Source organism: Coffea arabica, chromosome 2c (assembly GCF_036785885.1).
Source record: "Coffea arabica cultivar ET-39 chromosome 2c, Coffea Arabica ET-39 HiFi, whole genome shotgun sequence".
Classification (NCBI taxonomy): domain Eukaryota; kingdom Viridiplantae; phylum Streptophyta; class Magnoliopsida; order Gentianales; family Rubiaceae; genus Coffea; species Coffea arabica.
In genome coordinates, this window is record NC_092312.1 from 5,959,364 (window position 1) to 5,979,660 (window position 20,297).

At 43.3% G+C, this 20,297-nt stretch overlaps 1 protein-coding gene and 1 pseudogene across 2 annotated transcripts; both read left to right on the forward strand.

Moving 5' to 3' along the window:
- The first annotated feature begins 10,137 nt into the window (after nucleotides 1-10,137).
- Nucleotides 10,138-10,814, forward strand: LOC140023748 (large ribosomal subunit protein eL6z-like; annotated as a pseudogene).
- A 668-nt stretch (nucleotides 10,815-11,482) lies between these two features.
- On the forward strand, nucleotides 11,483-17,284 carry LOC113730435 (serine/threonine-protein phosphatase PP1 isozyme 4). Of its 2 annotated transcripts, none has more exons than XR_003458341.2 (4): nucleotides 11,483-11,872; nucleotides 13,562-14,121; nucleotides 14,252-14,411; nucleotides 16,880-17,284. XR_003458341.2 is itself a non-coding variant. In XM_027255109.2 (4 exons), the coding sequence occupies exons 1-3, from the start codon at nucleotides 11,695-11,697 to the stop codon at nucleotides 14,380-14,382; spliced, it is 927 nt and encodes a 308-aa protein (XP_027110910.1). In that variant the 5' UTR covers nucleotides 11,486-11,694; the 3' UTR covers nucleotides 14,383-14,411; nucleotides 16,880-17,284. The 2 variants fall into 2 exon arrangements, 1 of the variants encoding a protein (XP_027110910.1); XM_027255109.2 differs by having other exon boundaries at nucleotides 11,486-11,872; nucleotides 14,194-14,411.
- The last annotated feature ends 3,013 nt before the right edge of the window (nucleotides 17,285-20,297 follow it).

The window sequence follows — 20,297 nt, forward strand, 5'->3', positions numbered from 1 at the left end:
CTGAGCTCGGCCGGATCCCTAGTCTACCGTATAGGTGAACTCAATTATCTCACCTCGGGTGGAATGAAGTGAGGTTACACGGTCGAAGTGGAAGGCGAGGCTTCTCCCCTGGGATCACTCCGACGATCAAGTTAGTATGAGAACGAGAATAATAAGAGTATGAGTCAATGAACAGTATGCTTACTTGTTGGGAGTGTGTGTGGGATATTTATAGGAGAGTAGAGGACAGGACGGAAGGCTCATGCTAGTGGGACCCACTCTCTGGCATTACGGCTCTGTCCCCTGTCAGGAGGCCTGACTCTGACACTGTAGCAGCCTGGGCAGGGTGACGGAGGATCTTGCTCAGTGGCCATTAAGTGCGTCCAGTGCGCTTTTCAGATAAAGCCCACTGGTTCTGGGTGGTGTCAGGTGGGTTGACGTCATCAGTGTGCAGCCGAGGTGGAGGTGCCGAGATCACCTATACGGTAGACTAGGGATCCGGCCGAGCTCAGGGGTTATGCCAAAGACGCGGAAGACCTCTGATGAGGGACGAGGTGGGTTCACCTCGGACATGCGGGATGGCCGAGGTGAGCATCCTCAATAAGCCCCCCAAGCCTCGGGAGCTCCGGGCCAGGGAGATACCGAGGCTTCCTCGTGCCGAAGTCGTAAAAAGTCGGGGTTCCGAAAATGCTCCGGAAGATGTTGGGATGTGACACGTGGGAGAGTCGGTTGACAGGACGTGGACACTGGTAACCGTCGCGTCGTGAAGTAGTGGGACGTTTCGTGCAGAGGGTGTCAGTCGAAAGGACGGGCATTAATGAGGAGAGAGGGAGGCATGGCGTTTTGAATTCTAACGTGGTCGTCTTTTCGCATTCTTGCCGCCTCTTCGGATTCCCTCCAAACCCTTATAAATAGGGGGTCTTTTTCACCGTGTGGCCCATCATTTTCTTTCTTTGCCTGCGACTTGCAAAATTTACGAGTGTGGCCGAGATCAATCCTGCCAACCCAGATCCCAGCCGAAGTCATCATCTTCGTTCGAGACCGTAGTCAACAGTAAGTATCTTTCTTTCCATCTCGTCTTACACACATGGCCAAAATAGCTAAGACCCATAAAGAAACCGTGACACCGAACTACCAGACCGAGGTGAGGCCGGATCCTGAAGAAGTAACGACGTCCAGCTCTGAGGGGTCGACGCCGAGTTCTGAGGAAGGATCAACCGAGGTGAGAGCCAACGAGATGGGCTCGGAGTTGGAGTCATCCGAGATGAGCGAGGGTGGCTCCGAGGTGGTCTATAACGAGGAGTTCGGTGTTGAGGTACCACGCGACGAAGGCGTGGAGGAGCCAGTAGCTTCAATGGATGCAGCCAACATCGCCTTCGGCAAGATACCAAAGTTCAGAAGTCGAATAGGACGAGACAGGGCCGAAAAGGGTACTTAACACCTTTTCGGCCCCATTATGCGATTAGACCGCCCGAGCCGGATGACTCAGCCGAGAAGCCCCCCATGGGCATGGTGGCCATCTACGTCCAACAGCTGGAGGCCGGGCTGAGGATGCCGACGTCGAGATTTCTCAGGGACATGCTTCGTCACTTCCGCGTGAGGATTACCCAACTCACCCTGAACGCGGTCCGCATCATCATAGGGTTCGAGATGCTATGCCGACATCAGGAGGTGACTCCCTCTGTCGACCTCTTCCGCCGAAATTGTACCCTCAAGGCGCACGGGACGGATAAGGGATGGTTTTATATTTGCAATCGGAATAATGCCATCCCGAAGTTGGTGATTGGTACTCCCAACTCGATCAAGAATTGGAAGCGCGACTTCTTCTTTATATCTGGAGTGGACTTCCCCAGGGGTTTTTGGTGGAGGCCAATTAAGGCGAAGGCCGACCCCTTCGCCGGGGATGCCGAGGAGGAGGCCTTCCAGAAGCTGATGGGGTCAGAACTTCGGATATACAGTCTGGACTACTCCGAAGTCGTGCTGGTTGACGGGGGAATCAGCCGAGCTTTACTCAATCCTGACAAGACTCCCTTCATTTCCACTAAACTTGAAAAACCTTGTAATTTTTCTTTCATTGCTTTTCTTTCACTTCGGTTAAGGCATATGATAATATTTGTTTCTTGTGCAGTGACTAAACTGTCCAACATCGTCGTATCGGGTTCGTCCGAAATAGCCAAGAGGCTGAAGAGGAAGAGCTCTGACGAGACATCGGCACCTCCGCGGAAGAAGAAGTCACAAGGACAGGCTGCCAAAACTTCGACGGTCAAAAGCACTCCCACCCCGGGAGGCCAAAGCAGCTCGGCTGCCGCGGCTACTGGGTCCACCTCGTCTGTGCCAGAGGGAGTGCCCCTTGGAGTCGTCACGGCACTCCCGCCTCCTCATGGCCGAGGCAAGCAGCTGAACCCTCCGGTAAATGCAGTCTCGGGGACCTCGCTATGGAATCGTTTCCATAGCCCCCCGGTGTTTCCCGGGGAGGAGAAGACGCACCCCGGCGAGCACTGGTGTCCGAACTGAAAAGTTTCGGTCAACGACAGGTGCAGCCATTCTCGGGTTGCCCAAGAGCTAGTGATGCACTCCACCTTGCCAAGGGACTTGGAGTTCATGAAGAAGCTGACCCCGGCCGAGATGGTTCAAAGCCTCATGGTGACCACAGCTTCCAACTCAGCCTTTGTGGCCGAGATGACACACCGATACTGTGCTCTGGTTGAGGAGCAGGACACCGGCAAGCTGCAGAATCAAATCTCCAAGTTGGAGAAAAAATTGGTGGTGTCCGAGTCTGAAAAATCGGAGTTTCAGAGGCGACTTCAGGAAGCCGAAACTAAGGGTGAAGAGGCCGAGGCCACAATGAATAGTTTAAAATCAGCCCTCGAGGAAGAGCAGAAGAGAGGGGACGAAATGAAGAAGTCCCATGAACAAGCTCTCGAGGGTGCTGGAGCCTCGGCCGTGGACGCTTTTCGGAAGTCTGAGGCCTTCACCAGGGATCTCGACCAACTACTCACGCCGAGTTTCATGTTTGGATTCACGTCGGGTGTGGACGCAGCCGCAGCCCACCTCTCCTCCGAAGCCTAGGAGTCGCTGAAAGACAATGCCAACAACAATGAGGACTCCAAGGAATTGTGCGACCGGATGGCCGAGAGCATCCAAGCTGGAAGGAACCTGGCTGAGGTCCCGGACGAGTTCAACAAATGGCTATCCGAGCTCGACGAAGTGTTCGAGGAGGGCGAAGAAGAAGAAACTGGAGGAGAAGACACTGGGGGAGACGAAGCCGGAGGGAACATCGGCGAAAAGCATGGAGGAGAACTTCACCCCGACGGAGAAGAGGCCGGAGAGAAAGCTGCCCAGGAGGGAGCCAACACTGGGGATGGAGTCGAGAGAGGGGTCTAGGCTCGTGGGCCTTAGAGAGGTGGCCGAGGTGTTTAGTAATATTCCGACCTCGGCCTTGTATATTTTTTTTGTGTAACACCTCTTTTCTGTTGAATGAAAGTTTATTTTCTTCTCATCTCAGTACTTTAATTTCTCGCTTTGACTTCATCTCTTGCTTGTCCCCTTTATTTTTGAATAGCGTAATGTCGATGTTGAAAAATAACATAACATCCGAAATCATTACTTGATTAAAAATTCAAGCATAATACATTTTGAGGTTCTCGGCGTGCCAAGATCTCGGCACTAATGAGCCATTTCGGTAGTTCAATTTACAATATCCCTTAAGGTTAGATTCCACAACTCGGTAAGGGCCTTCCCATTTCGGGCACAATTTCCCTTGCGGTTCAGCTCGGCTGACTGAGTTTTTTCTGAGAACCAAATCTCCAGGCTGGAATCTACGGTGTCTGACGCGGGCATTGTAATAGTGTGCCAGTGTATTCTTGTAGGAAGCTATCCGGGCTGAGGCGAGGTCCCTTCGTTCATCGACGAGGTCGAGATCCAACTGTCTCTCTTTGTCGTTCACCTCGGCGGCATAGGCTGCAAGCCGAGGGTTGGGGGTAAGGATCTCGGCTGGGATGACAGCCTCGGCGCCGAGGTCAGCGACGCAAGAGGCTCGGCTGCACACTGATGACGTCAACCCACCTGACACCACCCAGAACCAGTGGGCTTTATCTGAAAAGCGCACTGGACGCACTTAATGGCCACTGAGCAAGATCCTCCGTCACCCTGCCCAGGCTGCTACAGTGTTAGAGTCAGGCCTCCTGACAGGGAACAGAGCCGTAATGCCAGAGAGTGGGTCCCACTAGCATGAGCCTTCCGTCTTGTCCTCTACTCTCCTATAAATATCCCACACACACTCTCAACAAGTAAGCATACTGTTCATTGACTCATACTCTTATTATTTTCGTTCTCATACTAACTTGATCGTCGGAGTGATCCCAGGGGAGAAGCCCCGCCTTCTACTTCGATCGTGTAACCTCACTTCATTCCACCCGAGGTGAGATAATCGAGTTCACCTCACCACCCGGACAAGAGAGCTGATTTCGGTTGGACCGATTACCCGCCAAAAATCACCTCTTCAGCCATCTACGTGGATTAGCTGGAGGTCGGACTCAAAGTGCCAACAACAAGGTTTCTTCGTGACTGCTTGAAGTATTGGGGGGTGAGAATCACTCAACTCACTCCTAATGCAATTTGCGTCCTCATCGGCTTTCAGTTACTCTGCCGACATCAAGAGGTGGAACCCACTATCAACCTCTTCCGTCGTTGTTACTCGCTTAAGAACAGCGGGAGCGAGAAGGGTTGGTTCTATTTCGGAAACAAAGTTCCGAAATTGGTGGTGGATGTCCCGACCTCGATAAAGGAATGGAAAAAAATACTTCATTTTCGTCCCGGCCGAGGACTTCCCCCGGGGGTTTTGGTGGAGGCCTCCCACCTCGGTCAAGGAGACATCCCTGGGCAAACTGGAATAACGCAACTTCAAGAAGCTAACGGGGTCGGGTCTCAAGTTTAACTGCTGGGATTTTTTCAAAGCAGTATCGTGGACGGCGGGATCAGCCGAGTCTTGATCAACTCGGACCACCCCGTTTTCTTCTCTTCTAGGCTTCAAAAATCTTGTACTTTTCCATTTCTCTTTTTTGTTTATTTTTCTTGAATTCTAACTAACTCTCTCACACTTTACAGTGGTGAGGGTTTCTGACTTGATAATCTCGGGAGATGTTGAGGTGGTGAAGCGGTCACCCAAAAAGCGCAAGGATGCTGCTGAGCGCTCTGCTAGGCCGGCTAAGAAAGCCATCACAGCGACTGGCAGCCGCGAGTCTCCAGTGACAATCGTAGAATGTTCACACACTTCGGCCACTCCTAGGGGTTCCGGAGCTTCGGCCATTCCGGTGGGGGTTCCTTTTCGCGGAGTCACAATAGCCTCTTCACGTCGGGGTCAAGGTGTGACTGTGTTTCCGGATAATCCCGTCACGGGTTTTTCGCTGTTCAACCTCCATCATGTGCCTTCGAAAGAGGCCGGGGAGGACAAGAGGCACTCCGGAGCACATTGGTGTCCGGAGTGGGAGGTTAACGTCAATAACCGCTGCAAGAACCCCCTGGTCGCACATGAGCTTCTAGTGCATTCGGTGTTGCCGCGGGATAGCACTTATGCCAGAAAGCTCACTCCGACCGAGCTGATGCAGAGTGCCTTGGTCTCATGGGCCTCCACCACGGCCTTTTTTGCTGAGATGCTCCAACGCTACGGACACTTCATGCAAACCTATGAATCACCTGCCGAGCTTCAGAAGAAGATTGCCGATCTGGAAGAAAAGCTGAGGGGAGCCGAGTTAAAAAGAGACAAAATCGAGGCAGCAAGGAAGCAAGCCAAAGTCACAAAAAACTCCCTGATAACAGCCATCAGCGAGCAAAAAGAAAGAAGGACCCAAGAAGAACAGTCGCCCAAGTAACCAATAGAAAAGGCCGGGGTCACTGCCTTAGAGGCCTTCCGGAAGTCGGAGTCCTTCACTCACGACCTCAGCGAACTCACACGCCCGAGCTTTATGTTCGGCTATACGTCGGCTGTTAACGATGCGACGCCCTTTCTTTCTTCTGAACAACTAGAATCCCTTCAAAACGCTCCACACTACAACGAAGATGCCAAGAAACTATGTGACCGCATGGCTGAGGGTATCCAAACTGGAAGAGACCTAGCCGAGGTCAGGGCTGAGTTCAACAAATGGCTACAGGAGTTTGAGTTAAATGGAGGGGGCCAAGTCGGCGGAGAAGCTGAAGGACATCAAGACTCCGAGGCGGGGGGAGAGACCATGGGAGGACAGGACCCCGGGGTAGGGAATGCTTAGAAGCATTCCTTTTTTTGTAATTGAGGGCCACGACCTCGGTCTTCTATTTTTCACACTTCAATACAATTGATCGTATCTTTGAATTTCTTTTAATTGAGCTCAGTTTTCTTCTTTTTACTGCTGCTTTGTCCCCTTATTTTTCACTTACAATAAAATGAAACCAAATAAGAAATAACTCAAAGAATTAGAAATTAAAAGCACGTACCCTTCAAGGGTAATACAATTTAAGATTTTCAGCATGCCAAATTCGAGGCACCGGAGAGCCATCTCGGTATGCCAATTTACAATACCTATTTTGGCTGGACTCGACAACACGATATGACCCCTCCCACTTGGGGTTTAGTTTACCCTGAGGTTCAACTCGGCTAACCGAATTCTTCCGGAGCACAAGGTCTCCCGGATTGAATCGCAAGTGTTTGATCCGAACATTGTAATAGCCAGTTACAATATTTTTATAAAGAGCGACTTTGGCCGCGGTCATATCATGCTTCTCTTCGGCGAGATCGAGGTCAACTCGCCGTTCCTCTTCATTAACTTCAGCGGCATATGCTGCCATCCGTGGACTCGGGGTAATGAATTCGGTTGGGACGACAGTTTCGACCCATAAGTCAGAGAAAACGGGGTCTCTTGGGTTGCTGATCTCGGGGTGGTTCGGTAGGACCACAACACGTTGGGGAGTTTTTCCATTCAAGATGACCCAACCCGATGTAACCTGGTCTTAAGGCCATGAAGGAGAGTGCGGTTGAAATTTTTGGCCTGTCCATTGGCCTAGGGGTGTCCAACCGAAGTGAAATGCTGTTTGATTCCAAGATTTTCACACCACGCTTTGAAAGGATTATTCGCAAACTGCCTGCCGTTATCCGAGAAGACCACCCGGGGTAGGCCGAAGCGATAAACCACGCTCTTTCAGAAAAATTTTTGAACCGCTGATTCAATGATACTTCTCAGGGGTTCCGCCTCGACCCATTTGGTGAAATAGTCTACCGCCACCACCACATAGGCATAATTGCCTGGGACCCTGGGGAATGGGCCGATTATATCCGTCCCCCATTGCTCGAACGGCCAGGGCAAGGTGATGGGAATCATGAGATTGATCGGCTGGTGGTGCTCGGAGGCGTGGTGCTGGCAAGAAGGACAACTAAGGACCATAACCTGAGAATCTATCCTCATGGTGGGCCAGAAATACCTAAGCAACAAAGCTTTTTTGACCAACATCCTATAGCCGACGTGAGCACCACAAAATCTCTCGTGTATGTCTTGAAGGATCCTCTCGCCTTCTTTTGGCGTAATGCACCGTAGCCACGGGCCAAGGTACGACCTCTTGTATAAGAGATTTTGTCGAAGAGCGTACCGAGTTGCTTTACGTTGCAACTTTCTCGACTCAATTCGGTCTTCGATGAGCTCCCCCTGGCTGAGAAATCGAACCAAGGGCCCCATCCAGGTGTCCCCCGGATAGATGGGATACACGACCTCCCCTATGTATCTCGGCTCGACTAAAACTTTCACAAAAACCGTCTTGTTCAAATCAGAAAAGGAGGTAGAGGCAAGCCGGGAGAGGGCATCAGCCCTCTTGTTCTGTGACCGCGGTATCCTTTGGATTTCAAAAGACTCGAAGTGTGTCACCAGCTGGAGGACCTTGGAGAGGTAGCGATGCATCACCCCTTCCATGGCCTCATATTCACCCAGTATTTGGCACACGACGAGGTGAGAGTCACTATAAATCAAGATGTGTGCAGCCTCAAGCTTACGAGCCAATTGCAAGCCGGCAATGACTGCTTCATATTCGGCCTCATTATTAGAAGCGGCGAAATCAAACCTTAAGGCATATGAGCATACTTCTCCTTGGGGGTCTTCGAGGAGTAAGCCTACCTCGCTACCCTTACTATTAGACGAGCCGTCCACGTGCAGAATCCACTGCTGAGGCTCAGCGGTGGCCGGGGTAGACTTATTTACCTCATCAAAAGTGAGCTCGGCTAGAAAGTCCGCGAGGACCTGAGCTTTGATTGCCGTACGAGTCTCATAAGACAGGTCGTACTCCCCCAATTCGATGGCCCATTTAGTAAGGCGTCCGGAAGCCTCCAGTCGTGATAAAATTTGCCGGAGGGGTTGGTCAGTTCTCAAGCAGATGTGGTGAGCTAAGAAGTAGGGATTAAGCCTACGGGCTGCGTGGATTAAGGCCAGCACGAGCTTCTCCGCCTGAATGTATTTGGTCTCTGGGCCCCGGAGGATTCGACTGACATAATAAACTAGAATTTGCACACCCTCCTCCCTGATTAGTACGGCGCTTACAGCTTCGACTGCAACAGATAGGTACAAAAATAACTAGTCCCCCGACTGAGGTGAGGTGAGCGTTGGGAGGTGGTGAAGGTATTCCTTTAGCTGCTCGAATGCTTGTTGACATTTTTCGGTCCAGGAGAAATTGTCGGCCTTCTTTAGGACCTTGAAGAAAGGCAACGCCTTAGAAGCGGATTGCGACAAGAATCGGTTCAAGACTGCCAACCGTCCTGTAAGTCTTTGTACATCGCGAACACACCGAGGTGGAGACATCTCCTGAATCGCTCTCACCTTATCCGGATTTGCTTCTATACCTCGCCTTGAGACGAGGTACCCCAAAAATTTTTCCGAAGTGACCCCAAAAATATACTTCTTGGGGTTTAACATCATTCAAGTTTTCCGGAAAACATCAATGACCTCTTTCAAGTCGGACAGGAAGGTAGAGGTCAGCTGGCTTTTGAGAAGGATGTCATCTACGTAGGTTTCGACATTTCGGCCAATCTGAAACTTGAAGACTTGGTTAACCGGCGCTGATATGTGGCTCCGGCATTCTTCAACCCAAAGGGCATGGTGGTGTAGCAGTATGTGCCTTGGTCGGTGTAGAAGGCCGTCTTCTCTTGGTTTTCCTGACTCATTCCGATCTGGTGATACCCTTTAAAGGCATCAAGAAAACAAAGGATCTCATAACCCATCGCCGAGTCCACCAGAGTGTCGACTTTGGGCAACAGGTAGTAGTAAGTCCACCAGACCTCATAACCCTTCCTGCTGAGCTACATTACTTTGCTCAGCCCCAATAGCGAGAGTTTTCCTGCTTCTAGAACGCGTAGCCTTCATATTCTGATGTCTTCTCGCTTCCCACAGAAGGCGCCAATTGAAGAGGTGTTTTCTGTCCTTCTGGAGTGGACCTCCCGAACTGAAGAAATGCTCTATTCTAGATGGATCACTGTGACGAGGCCACCTGCTTATCTCGCAAGAGAGGCTAAATCCCCCGGTATAACTCCGAAATTTTAGTTAATTCAGTATTGAAGAAGTAATATAGCAATTGAGAGAATTAATATATCGTGTTACCCGAAGTTGGTCATCCTCCTTTTTAGTAGAAACGTTCGGTATTTATAGGGGACTGATAGGAAAGAGGGATTGCCAGCACAGGTCCCTAGATATCTGAGATAGTCAGTGTATCAAGCTGATTTGACTGGTCCCTGTGAAAAGACACGTCGGGAGTGTTGCCAAATTCAAATGTGTCAGAGCAGTTTTCTATCGGGAGTCAGATGTCAGGTGTCACATCCCACCCTTTACAGTTGTCAGACACCCAGGTGTCACCTCGGCTAATGACCCGAAGATACTAGCCGAGGTGGTGAATGGGGTCGAAATCACCTCGTTAAATAGTGAGCCGAGGCGGCACTTCTGGAAGTATCCCAGGGTGAGGTCCCGAACTATCCGGGCCGAAACGACCATCCTCAGGCGCCGATCTTCCTTTTTTTTTCCTCTCTCTCTCTCCCTCTCTCTTTCCCTCCCCTCTCCCCCTATTCTTCCCCTCCCATTCCTGGCAACCAGATCGCAGTCACTCACACTACTAGATTGGGCAAAGGGAAGGAGAAGGGGAAGAGAGGGGGTGAGGGAGATGGAGAAGAGGGGGAGAGAAAAAGCAAAAAAAAAAAAGACGAAGACGAAGACGAAGAAGGTGAGCCGAAACCTTGATCTGATCAGGGGCGTCGGAAAATATTCCCGTTCCAAAATGTACCACACGCGGGGTTTATGGGCTATTAAGGCCAAGCACGGCGGCGCTTTCCCCACTCACCCCAAAAAGGCCCCATAAGAGGTAAAACCCGCTGCCGAGAAGCCAGCCAAATTCTATCCAGCTGATGACGTGAAGAAGCCACTGGCCAACAAGCGCAAGCCAAAACCCATCAAGCTCAAGGCAAGTATTACCCCTGGTACAATGTTGATAATATTGGCTGGAAGGTTTAAGGGCAAAAGAGTGGTTTTCTTGAAGCAACTTACCTCTGGATTGTTGGTTGTCACTGGGGCCAATACCAGCCCCTTGCAAGGTATCGATCAATGCTGGTTCTTTGGCTTCGGGAGGGAGAGGAGGATGGTGAAGGAGAGTAGAGGGGAAGAGGGGAGCAGAGAAGGAGAAGAGGAGAAGAAAAAAAATTTGGGACCACGGGCAGAGGTGGTGGGGGGAAGGAAGAGGGAGGGGGAAGGAAGAAAAAGAAGAAGAAGAAAGGAAAGAAAAAAAAAGGAAAGAAAGGAAAAGAAAAAGAAAGAGAAAAAGAAAGAAAAGAAAAAAAATGGTAGGACCATGGCTGTTGGGGAGGCAGAGTCGCAGAGGTAACGGGGGAGGGAAGGGGCAGGGGGAAGGAAGAGGAAGAAAATGAAGAGAGGAAAAAAAGAAAAAGGAAAGAAAGAAAAAGAAAGAGAAAGAAAAAAAAAGAAAAAGAAAAAAAAATAAGTTTTTCATCTTAAAAAATTTTTTCAAAAAGTTTTACAATACACTACAATAAAGTTTTAGACAAACTTCAAAAAACTCAGATTTCAAATAGGGTCTGAATTTCCCACACCAACGACGTCGTGCCTTGTTCCTATAGGAAGTAACTATGCCCCACAAGTGAAAGAAAGAAAGAAAGAAAGAAAGAAAACGTCAAAAAGGTAAACAGTAGTATAATGGAGGGGACACGACACCGACCAGACTCCCCAGTCTCTTTCCTCTCCAGTCTCCACTCCTCCTGATGCCTTTCGAAGACAAAGTACAACCCAGAAAAAATCAAATGCTAGTAGTAGCGTGTTAACTCCAAAAAGAAAAAAGAAAAAGAAAACAAAAGAAGGAAGCAATTTCTTTGTGGTGTAGTATTTTCTTTTCCAAAATAAAAAAAAACTCACAAAACCAATTTTATTAGCATCTCACTGACGTCATCACCCATCAGTCTCTCACTTGAAGTCTTGAACTAAAAGACCTCCATTTGGACCCTGACTGAGTAGAACCCCAAAAAATAACTATAAACAAATAAATCAAGAATTCAAAGCCACAGGAGAAATTTCAAACTTTAAAAAGAAGACCCATAAAAAGACTGATCTATCTTCAGACTACTGTTGGTCGGAGCACAAGAGAAGCAGGGAAAGAAGGAACTACTTTCTAACTGGAAAAAAAAAAAAAGAAAAGAACTTGGTGCTGGCAGAAATGGAGGCAGCAGTACTGGATAAGATAATAGAGAGATTAATAGAAGTCCGATCCTCAAAGCCAGGGAAGTTGGTGCAGCTCTCCGAGTCGGAAATCAAGCAGCTTTGTACTGTCTCCCGTGATATTTTCAAGGAACAGCCTAATCTTCTTGAACTTGAAGCCCCCATCAAGATTTGCGGTAATGAATAAATTTCATCTTCCTCTCTCTTCTTTGCCATACATCTGTTGCTGTATTGATTTGATCTTATGTGATAAATGCATTCCTCACGAATGTGCATGTTAATGTGGGATTATACAACACTGAAGTTCGCCCCACCCCCCCCCCCCCCCAAAAAAAAAAGAAAAAAAAAAAAGAGGTTCGTGTCTTTGGTGGTTTCCATTTCTAATCTGTTTTATGGTGTCTTTCTTTGGCCTATTATTTATCAGTTTTACTCTTTTCTCGTGGAATATAAGTGATTCTTTTCATTTTTGGTTATTCATTTTAAATTCTAGTTTTTGCTCTCTATCTTGTTTTAAATGTTGGTTTGTGCTTTTATGAGGGTTAATCGTCTGATTGGCTCTCAGGGGTGAGCAATTCGCCTACTTTTTAATCCTTCTTTTATTTCTTAGTAATTGTAGTTTCCTCAAATTTTTGGCATTATTCATTTTTCTGAAACTGCTTGCAAGTATTTGTCTTCCTGGGTTCTGGAATCTTTGCATTTGATGTCTTGCTTGTCATAGATAAATGAAAGCTGCTGTGAAAGGCTACTATAAGCTTACAATCATGGAATTTGAAGATAAGTTTTAGCTTTTAAAAAGCATGTGCAAATGTATGTGTATCCGGGATGGAGCAAATAATCAACCAATAGGCTAAAAGATTAGTATTATTTTTTTTTTGCAGTAAAAAAACATTAACATGTAAGAATAATGAGAGATGATCTCCTTATGAAAAAAGTTACGACCAAAGTAATTCACATGGTGTTCTTTATCTAGCAAGAGTGGGACAACCCCTCAGCGTTTGGTAGAGAAATCTTTTGCAATCAATTACTGTACAGATACATTGAACAGCATATCATATATACCTCAGATATCTGTTGTCCCCTTCTTGTTGAGAAAACTTATGGGATGTGAGAAATGCCAGAATCATCATATCCGAGTACATGCTTCACAGAAAAACAAGAGCGATTATGTCTTCTATCTGTAGATAGCTTAAAGACTCTAGAATGTGTAAATGTGGTAGTAAGCGTCTGACAGTAACATGCTTTGTTTTGGTTGGGTTCATTTCAATCTTGTCATCTGGTTGGCGTCCTACATGTTCCTAACAATGTGTACCAATACATATGCGCACTGGTGAGGCATGACTGAATGGCAAATCTTCCACGTATAATGAGGATCAGATAGTTAACTTGCTGCTGGATATACTTTGTCCTTGTTTATTTGCTGTTGGCTGGCTGGAATTATTATGGTGAAGTTATCACCTTTATCCTTTGAGATTTGAGGTCTCCATGTATTGATTAATGGGGTACACATGCTTAAGAATGGTTTGCTTGCATTGGCTCATTAGCTATTGGTTGTATAAGATTCTTTGAAATTCAGTGTATTGCGTGAGTCAATGTAGATCCATTTTGACCATGCTTGTTCCAGTGGATGTTGCAATATGAAATGCATCTCTATTTGTTTTTAGTATATTAACTCCATTGCATGTCAGTGTATCAAATTGACTCATAAACAATTAAAAAAAACTATTATTTTTACTAATTCTGACACTATTAGAGATTAAGTTGGATACGACTTTCGGTATATCTGAAACTACTCACTGGGAATCTTCCTTCCACTGCAACATGATGGTCTATTGCCTAATCTGTACATTTTTCCTTTCTGGTTTCAGGTGACATTCATGGACAGTACAGCGATCTGTTAAGGCTATTTGAATATGGGGGCTTTCCTCCTAAGGCTAATTATCTATTTTTAGGTGACTATGTAGATCGTGGCAAGCAAAGCTTGGAAACAATATGCCTTTTGTTGGCCTACAAAATCAAATATCCAGAAAATTTTTTCCTTCTAAGAGGAAATCATGAATGTGCTTCTATTAATAGGATATATGGGTTTTATGATGAATGTAAGCGTCGGTTCAATGTAAGACTGTGGAAAGCCTTTACAGAGTGTTTTAATTGGCTGCCTGTTGCCGCACTAATTGATGACAAAATATTGTGCATGCATGGGGGACTCTCTCCTGATCTTACCAATCTGGACCAGATTAGGAACTTACCGCGGCCAACTCCAATCCCAGATACTGGTTTGCTTTGTGATTTACTTTGGTCGGATCCTGGTAAAGATGTCAAGGGATGGGGAATGAATGATAGAGGAGTCTCATACACCTTTGGGCCGGATAAAGTGTCAGAGTTTTTGACAAAGCATGATTTGGATCTTGTTTGTCGTGCCCATCAGGTAAAAGATTTCTTCTGCGTTTTTTTCATAATCAACTTGGTTGATAGTTACCGGAGCCATTCACTGTTGCAGGTTGTGGAGGATGGTTATGAATTTTTTGCTGACAGGCAGCTCGTTACCATTTTTTCAGCCCCCAACTACTGTGGGGAATTTGATAATGCTGGTGCAATGATGAGTGTTGATGAGAACTTGATGTGCTCATTCCAAATCCTTAAGCCAGCAGAGAAAAAGAATAAATTTATGACGTCTACAAAAATGTGATTGGTTGACTACTTCTCCTAAAATCCAAGGTGACATGAAGCTATTTCTGTTTTTCTTGGAAATCATATTGCATTAGCTTCCATTTTGGTTGAATTGGTGACTTGAATATTTTGCCTCAGTTTTATTTAGTCCCCTTGCCCGTGCATTTGGTGTTGTGATGGTTTTGGGGTGTTTTAGCATCCGTGTTTGGTTATTTTGTCCACAAAGTTTGTCCTTTGATGCCTTAAAATGTATCATGAAATTAGGTTTTACAATTTCAGCCAAGCTATGCTGTAAAATTTTGTTAGGAAGTAATGATCTAATATCAGCAGGTTTACTGCCCTTTTCTTGAGTAATATTTTTGTGGTAAACAATTAAGTTAACTGATTTTGTCAGACTCTGTGTTACTCCGTTTTACTATAAATCCCAAGATTAATGCAATTATCTTGGGTTCGATCTCTTTTCCACACACACAATCTGCTCGAGTAAAGGGTCACTGGTTAGTTAAAATTATGATGAGCGACAGTCAGCCGCTGAACAAGGCTACTTTGGGGAAAAAATAGTTCATCTTCCTGTATATTAGCATCTTATTTTAGGACTGATTTCATTGCCTTCCCCCCTCCCCACCCCACCAAAACCCAAAGGGCACTTTCACCTGACGCCAATTCCCACGCCTCATCCACAACCCAAAAATGGAAAAAAGAAATTTTCCTTAGTGGCCTTATAATGTGTGATACTGTAATCTGTTGCAATATGCTGAAAAGAACCCTCCCTGGGCCTGTCACAGAATGCAATTAGTTTTTTTTTTCCCCCAGACAGTAAAATACTGATCTCCCAAAGAAACAGTTTAAAAGAAGGGCAATATTGGTATTACAACTATTTTAACATTGTTATTTTACTTTCACTTTTTAATTTTCTGGCTAAATTAACTCATACTGGCTGGTGTAGAGGCTGATTACAACCAATTGATAGTATCATGATTACACAATATAACATAGATAGAATCTCTTAATATTTTTGAAAAGCCCACGTGATGGCCTATCTCAAAATGGGTGAAAACTGAAAACTGTCAAGTTCATAAGCTTGTAATTGGACTTCCCAGAAAAGGAAACTTTTCATATAGTCTTAGCAATTTCCTGGTACTCTGGTTTACATAAAGTTACCTGTCAAATAGAGCTGTTTGTGTATGATTGACAAACTATTCTCCTATTAAACCATACAAACTAGTAGTTGAATGGTGGAACCAATAGTCATACAAAGTCCTAAAAGCGATCCCTATAGAGGTCTTAAATGCCGATACATTTCCCTGAAATCTTCATTTCGTTGAACTTATGCACCTCAACCTTGGGAGCAAGGATATCATTTTATGCTATGAGAATGCCTCAATAACCCTTTATGTCTGTATTTCATGAAGGTTTACTTCTTCAAAATGGATAACTGGTGGGATAATACATATATATCGAGTAGGATGAAGTGGAATGAAGAATGATTACTGGTCATCGTGAAACGATTTACGGATAATGAAGAGGTTTAGGCATGATGAATGATGGAAATCAGTAGTGTTTTTATGTTGAACCTGTAATAGATGAAAGGTTGATCTGCTGCTATTCTTCGTTGGTGAGTTATGCCCATAAATAGATTTATATTTTGGTTGATTACCTCAGAGGATATGAAGATATGCTTTGCTTTAGAGGAGAACTGATCCCATATGAAGCTCTTCAACTTCTTGGTTTAGAACTACTCTAGGATACGGTAGAAGTTCATATTGAGCTCAAATATGGACTAGATGTGTTGCCACTTAATGCAACCAACAAGGTGTCAAATGGCCACTAGAGGTTGATAAACATGCCACACTTAATGAGCATCAACCGAGTTTTAACAAATTATCTGCACTTTCAGTTACAGGTATTCATTTTAGTTCTCTTCCAAGCTGTACATGCATCACAACTGTAGATGTGACGCCAAGATTGTCGGTTGAAGTAATGATGCTGGTCTAGCATCTAAAGTTATGGTCTTGCCTCGGCGGTTATGCAGTAGGGTAATTCTGGGTTATCTCTGAATAATACTAATAAGAGATTGCCAAGTTTGCGCTGAGGATATGTTTGTTGGCATCCTTGTGACATATGTAGAATATATCATGTGAATACCTAAAAAAAAAAAAACCAGGCTGACAATAAGATGACAAATTTGGGCTTTCTGTCTAGTCTCTTATATATAATATATGCTTGTGCATGTGCGCGTGCATGCGCGTGTGTGGTTTTTCTACTGATTTGCTTAACTTTGGAGCCTAGAACATGGTTATACATGGTCTGAAAATGTGATGGTAGCCGATGAATGTCGTTAAATCTCATGATGAAATAGCTGTCTCTACTCATTTAACCTATCATCCTTTCTGAATCTTTGTCTGGCTTTTCTTCTGAATCAATCTCAGAACCTAATTTATTCAAAACTGCAAGCATCAAATGGTTCATCACCAAAACTGCCGAATTTGTGCAATTGACAATTTTCTATCTTGAAGGTATTTAACGTTTAGAGTCGAAGAGTTCTAGGCATGGCTTTGGAGACCTCTTACCAAGAGCCAGAAACTGTACGCCAAGGCCTCTTTCCTCCAAGTTGTTTAGCGTGTGCTTAAATGTTGGCTGAAGATTCACAACTTCGGTTTCGGGGAGGAATGCGGTTTGTAGTGGCATATAGTTGCATAGCTTCTCTCAGTAGCTTTCACCTTTTCACCTGAGAGTCTGGTTCATGTATATATAGTTCACTTCTGAATTACTATGTTCTTGAATTCAAATCATTGGAATTGGATGTGAAAGCTGGCATCTTGTGCCAGAATCCAACCAGGCTGGGATTTTCTGACAGTTGATTCGTGTGTAATCTATCAAGTGGTACCTTGTTCTGGTTTGTAACCGGGCAAACTTTAATATTCGAAGTTGTTGGCCTCTGAGATGGCCAAGATTCTTGTGGGGGCGGCCCGGTTGCCTGTTAATTGGGTCAACTTCTGATAATGGGCAGCTGACATTTAAGAGGTCAAGTGTAGTTTTGCAAAGAGAAAATACTAGGCGGTCGGAAGTCGGAACAAAGTTTCAAAATTCATTTTAGTCTGGGAAACACAGAGTTAAACCACCAATGCTGGTGATTGATGTTTTAATTCTTACGAACCCGTAGGTTACTCTCCTATAATGTTAAAGTATTTAGTTGGACTTGCAAGAAAGCATGCTAGGTTTAAATATCTATTTGTCTAAGGTAACATGACTTTGACCCTATGACGTGAATTATGTAAAGGGATAATTTTAGAAACCTCAGGACAGATTTCTAATTATTTCACTGGCCTTCCTCTAATTTTGAAAATTATACTAATTGAGATTTATTACCTTATAACATTTAGGTCCAATAAATAATTAAAAAGTAATATTAGGAGAAAGAAAATAATATGATTCCATCAGTATTTGTCATCTACCATATTATTTAAGTAATCTAATACTAGGATAAACATTGAAGAAAGTATTAAAATGTGTTATTTATTATTAAGGATCAAATCACATATGCTATCAAAAAATAATATATCATTTTATATATGTTATTTAATATAAGATTCAAATTACTTTTTTCAATTACGAATTCATTATTAAACATGATCAACAGCAGATAATTAAAAAAATCTATAACCCAAACATTACAAAAAGCTAACTTTAATACCATAAAAATTTTAGTAACTAATTTTAATATGTTGACAAGAATATTTATGATGTTAAAGTTGGTTTTTTGTAATATTTTTGTTGCAAAATTTTCATTATTTATTGTTGATCATGTTTGATATTTGATATGTAACTGAAAATAATAATTTGGATCTTGCATTGAGTGAAAAATATAAAATGATATACTATTTGTTTTAATGTTATATGTGATGTGATCCCTAGTGATAAACAACAAGTTTTATTATTTTTCTTTAATGTGTAGATTGGTATTAAAATAACTAAATAATGTAAGCAGATGAAGGGCAATGATGAAATCATATTATTTTTTCTCTTCTAATATCACTTTTTAATTACTGATTGGAACTAAATGTTATAAGATAATTAATCTCAAAAAATGCTAGTGTAATTTTTGAATCTTAAAGAGAGACTAGCGAAATAGTCAGAAATTTCAGGGGAAGTTTCTACAATTATCCCTTATGTAAAAGGTTAAAAAAAAAATCTTCTAATCTTGATTGAATTTACATCAATGCCTTTTTTAATGGAGTTGTCACTAAGGCGAATGAGTAAAAAAGTTATAAGGAGTGACACATGTGTCCTTGTTTGAATTGTTATTTTTTAGAGTTGTTATAAAAAAATTTTTGTATTATATCGATTTAATATATGTGATATGAAAAAATGATTAAAAAATGTATAAATCTTTTGAAAAAAAAAAGTATTCCAACTAGCATAATGATTGGATTAGCATTTAAAGCATAAGGCTTAGTTTGGGAGTTTAGGATAGAAAAGAAGAGAAGGAAAAACTTAAGTTACGAGAGAAGAGAAGAAAACAAAAGGAACAGTTATGTTATTTGAGAGTTTGAGAATTAGTGAAATGATTTTGGATGTGAAAGTCATTAAATATTTGTTCAAAATCATTTTAAGGACAAAATAGGCATTTTGAAAAAAATTTAACAAGTTTCCTCAAAATTTCTTTCCATTTCCGTCCAATTTGGGAGGAAAAGTTTTAACTATTATTCATTCTGTTAAAGCCTTCCATTTTTTTTTTCTTTTCTTTCTTACTAAAATCTAACAAACAAAGAAAACTAAACTTTCTCTTCTTTCCCTTTCTTTTCTGTCCAAATCCTCAACTCCCAGACGAAGCCTAAAGCTGCCAGCTGCCACTTTTCTATGCATTTGTTTTTCCAATTCTTCTTATTCTCTTTCTTGAGTGAGTAGAGACCCCGCCCCGTTCCTTTAATGCACGAGCAATACTGAAGAAATGCAAAAGTGACCAACTATGCGATTTGAGTGACCAACTACCATTTGCGCTGCTGGTCATTACTAAAAATTTTAAGTTTTGATGGAACGGGAGGTGAAGGAGATTCAAACATTTTCTCCCATTATATGTCACAATGTACTCTTTAAATTCATATCCTTGTCTTCTGCTATTTGTCACAATATATTTTTTAAATTCATATAAGTGCATAATATTAATTGCCGTCGAAAGTAAAGTAAATAAGTAACAAATGATGAAGAAAAAACTATGCCGTATGAGCTCTTAAAATAGGAGTACCCCATAAATATAAATATAAATGTCTAAGGCATGGATATAGTAGATATGTTTAAAGTACTAGTACTATTAAAATTTTGGGATGTCAAATGCTTAAAAGGGTAAGAGTTGAATATGACCGACCGCTCAGATAATGAAGTTGGGACTTAAGTTCTTCGTTGGGCCGTAGGTAGGTAGGAGTTCAAATTTTATCTACAGTGAAAAAAATTTAAATGTGGTGTCAAAATACTGGTGGTACCAAAATATTCTTTTGATTTAGTATGATCTGTGTGCCTCTAGTTCCTAACATAAATTTTTTTAGACTCTTCCTTTTTTCTAGTCTAGAATTGAATAGGTTATATAATAATTATTGTCTAAAAAAAAAAAGACTGACACCTTCCCCTGTTGTTCAGGATAGAATAGGTTATCGTTTCGAAAGAAAAAAATAAAAAGGACCGACGCTCAGATATCTAGGAAGAGACAAGAAAATATCGGCTAAGTTTGGATAGCAAATTTTTTCAAAAAAATTTTTCGTTTACATTATTAACACGTTTTTCAATACACTTTTTTTATCTCTGATACATCACATTATAAAAAGTGTTACAGTAATTATTTCAAAAAATTATTTAGAATAATGCTCTCACATACCGATTTCTTCTTCGTCTGTTAATTTTCTTAACCATTTGGCATTTAAACGACTTTACTTGCGAGAA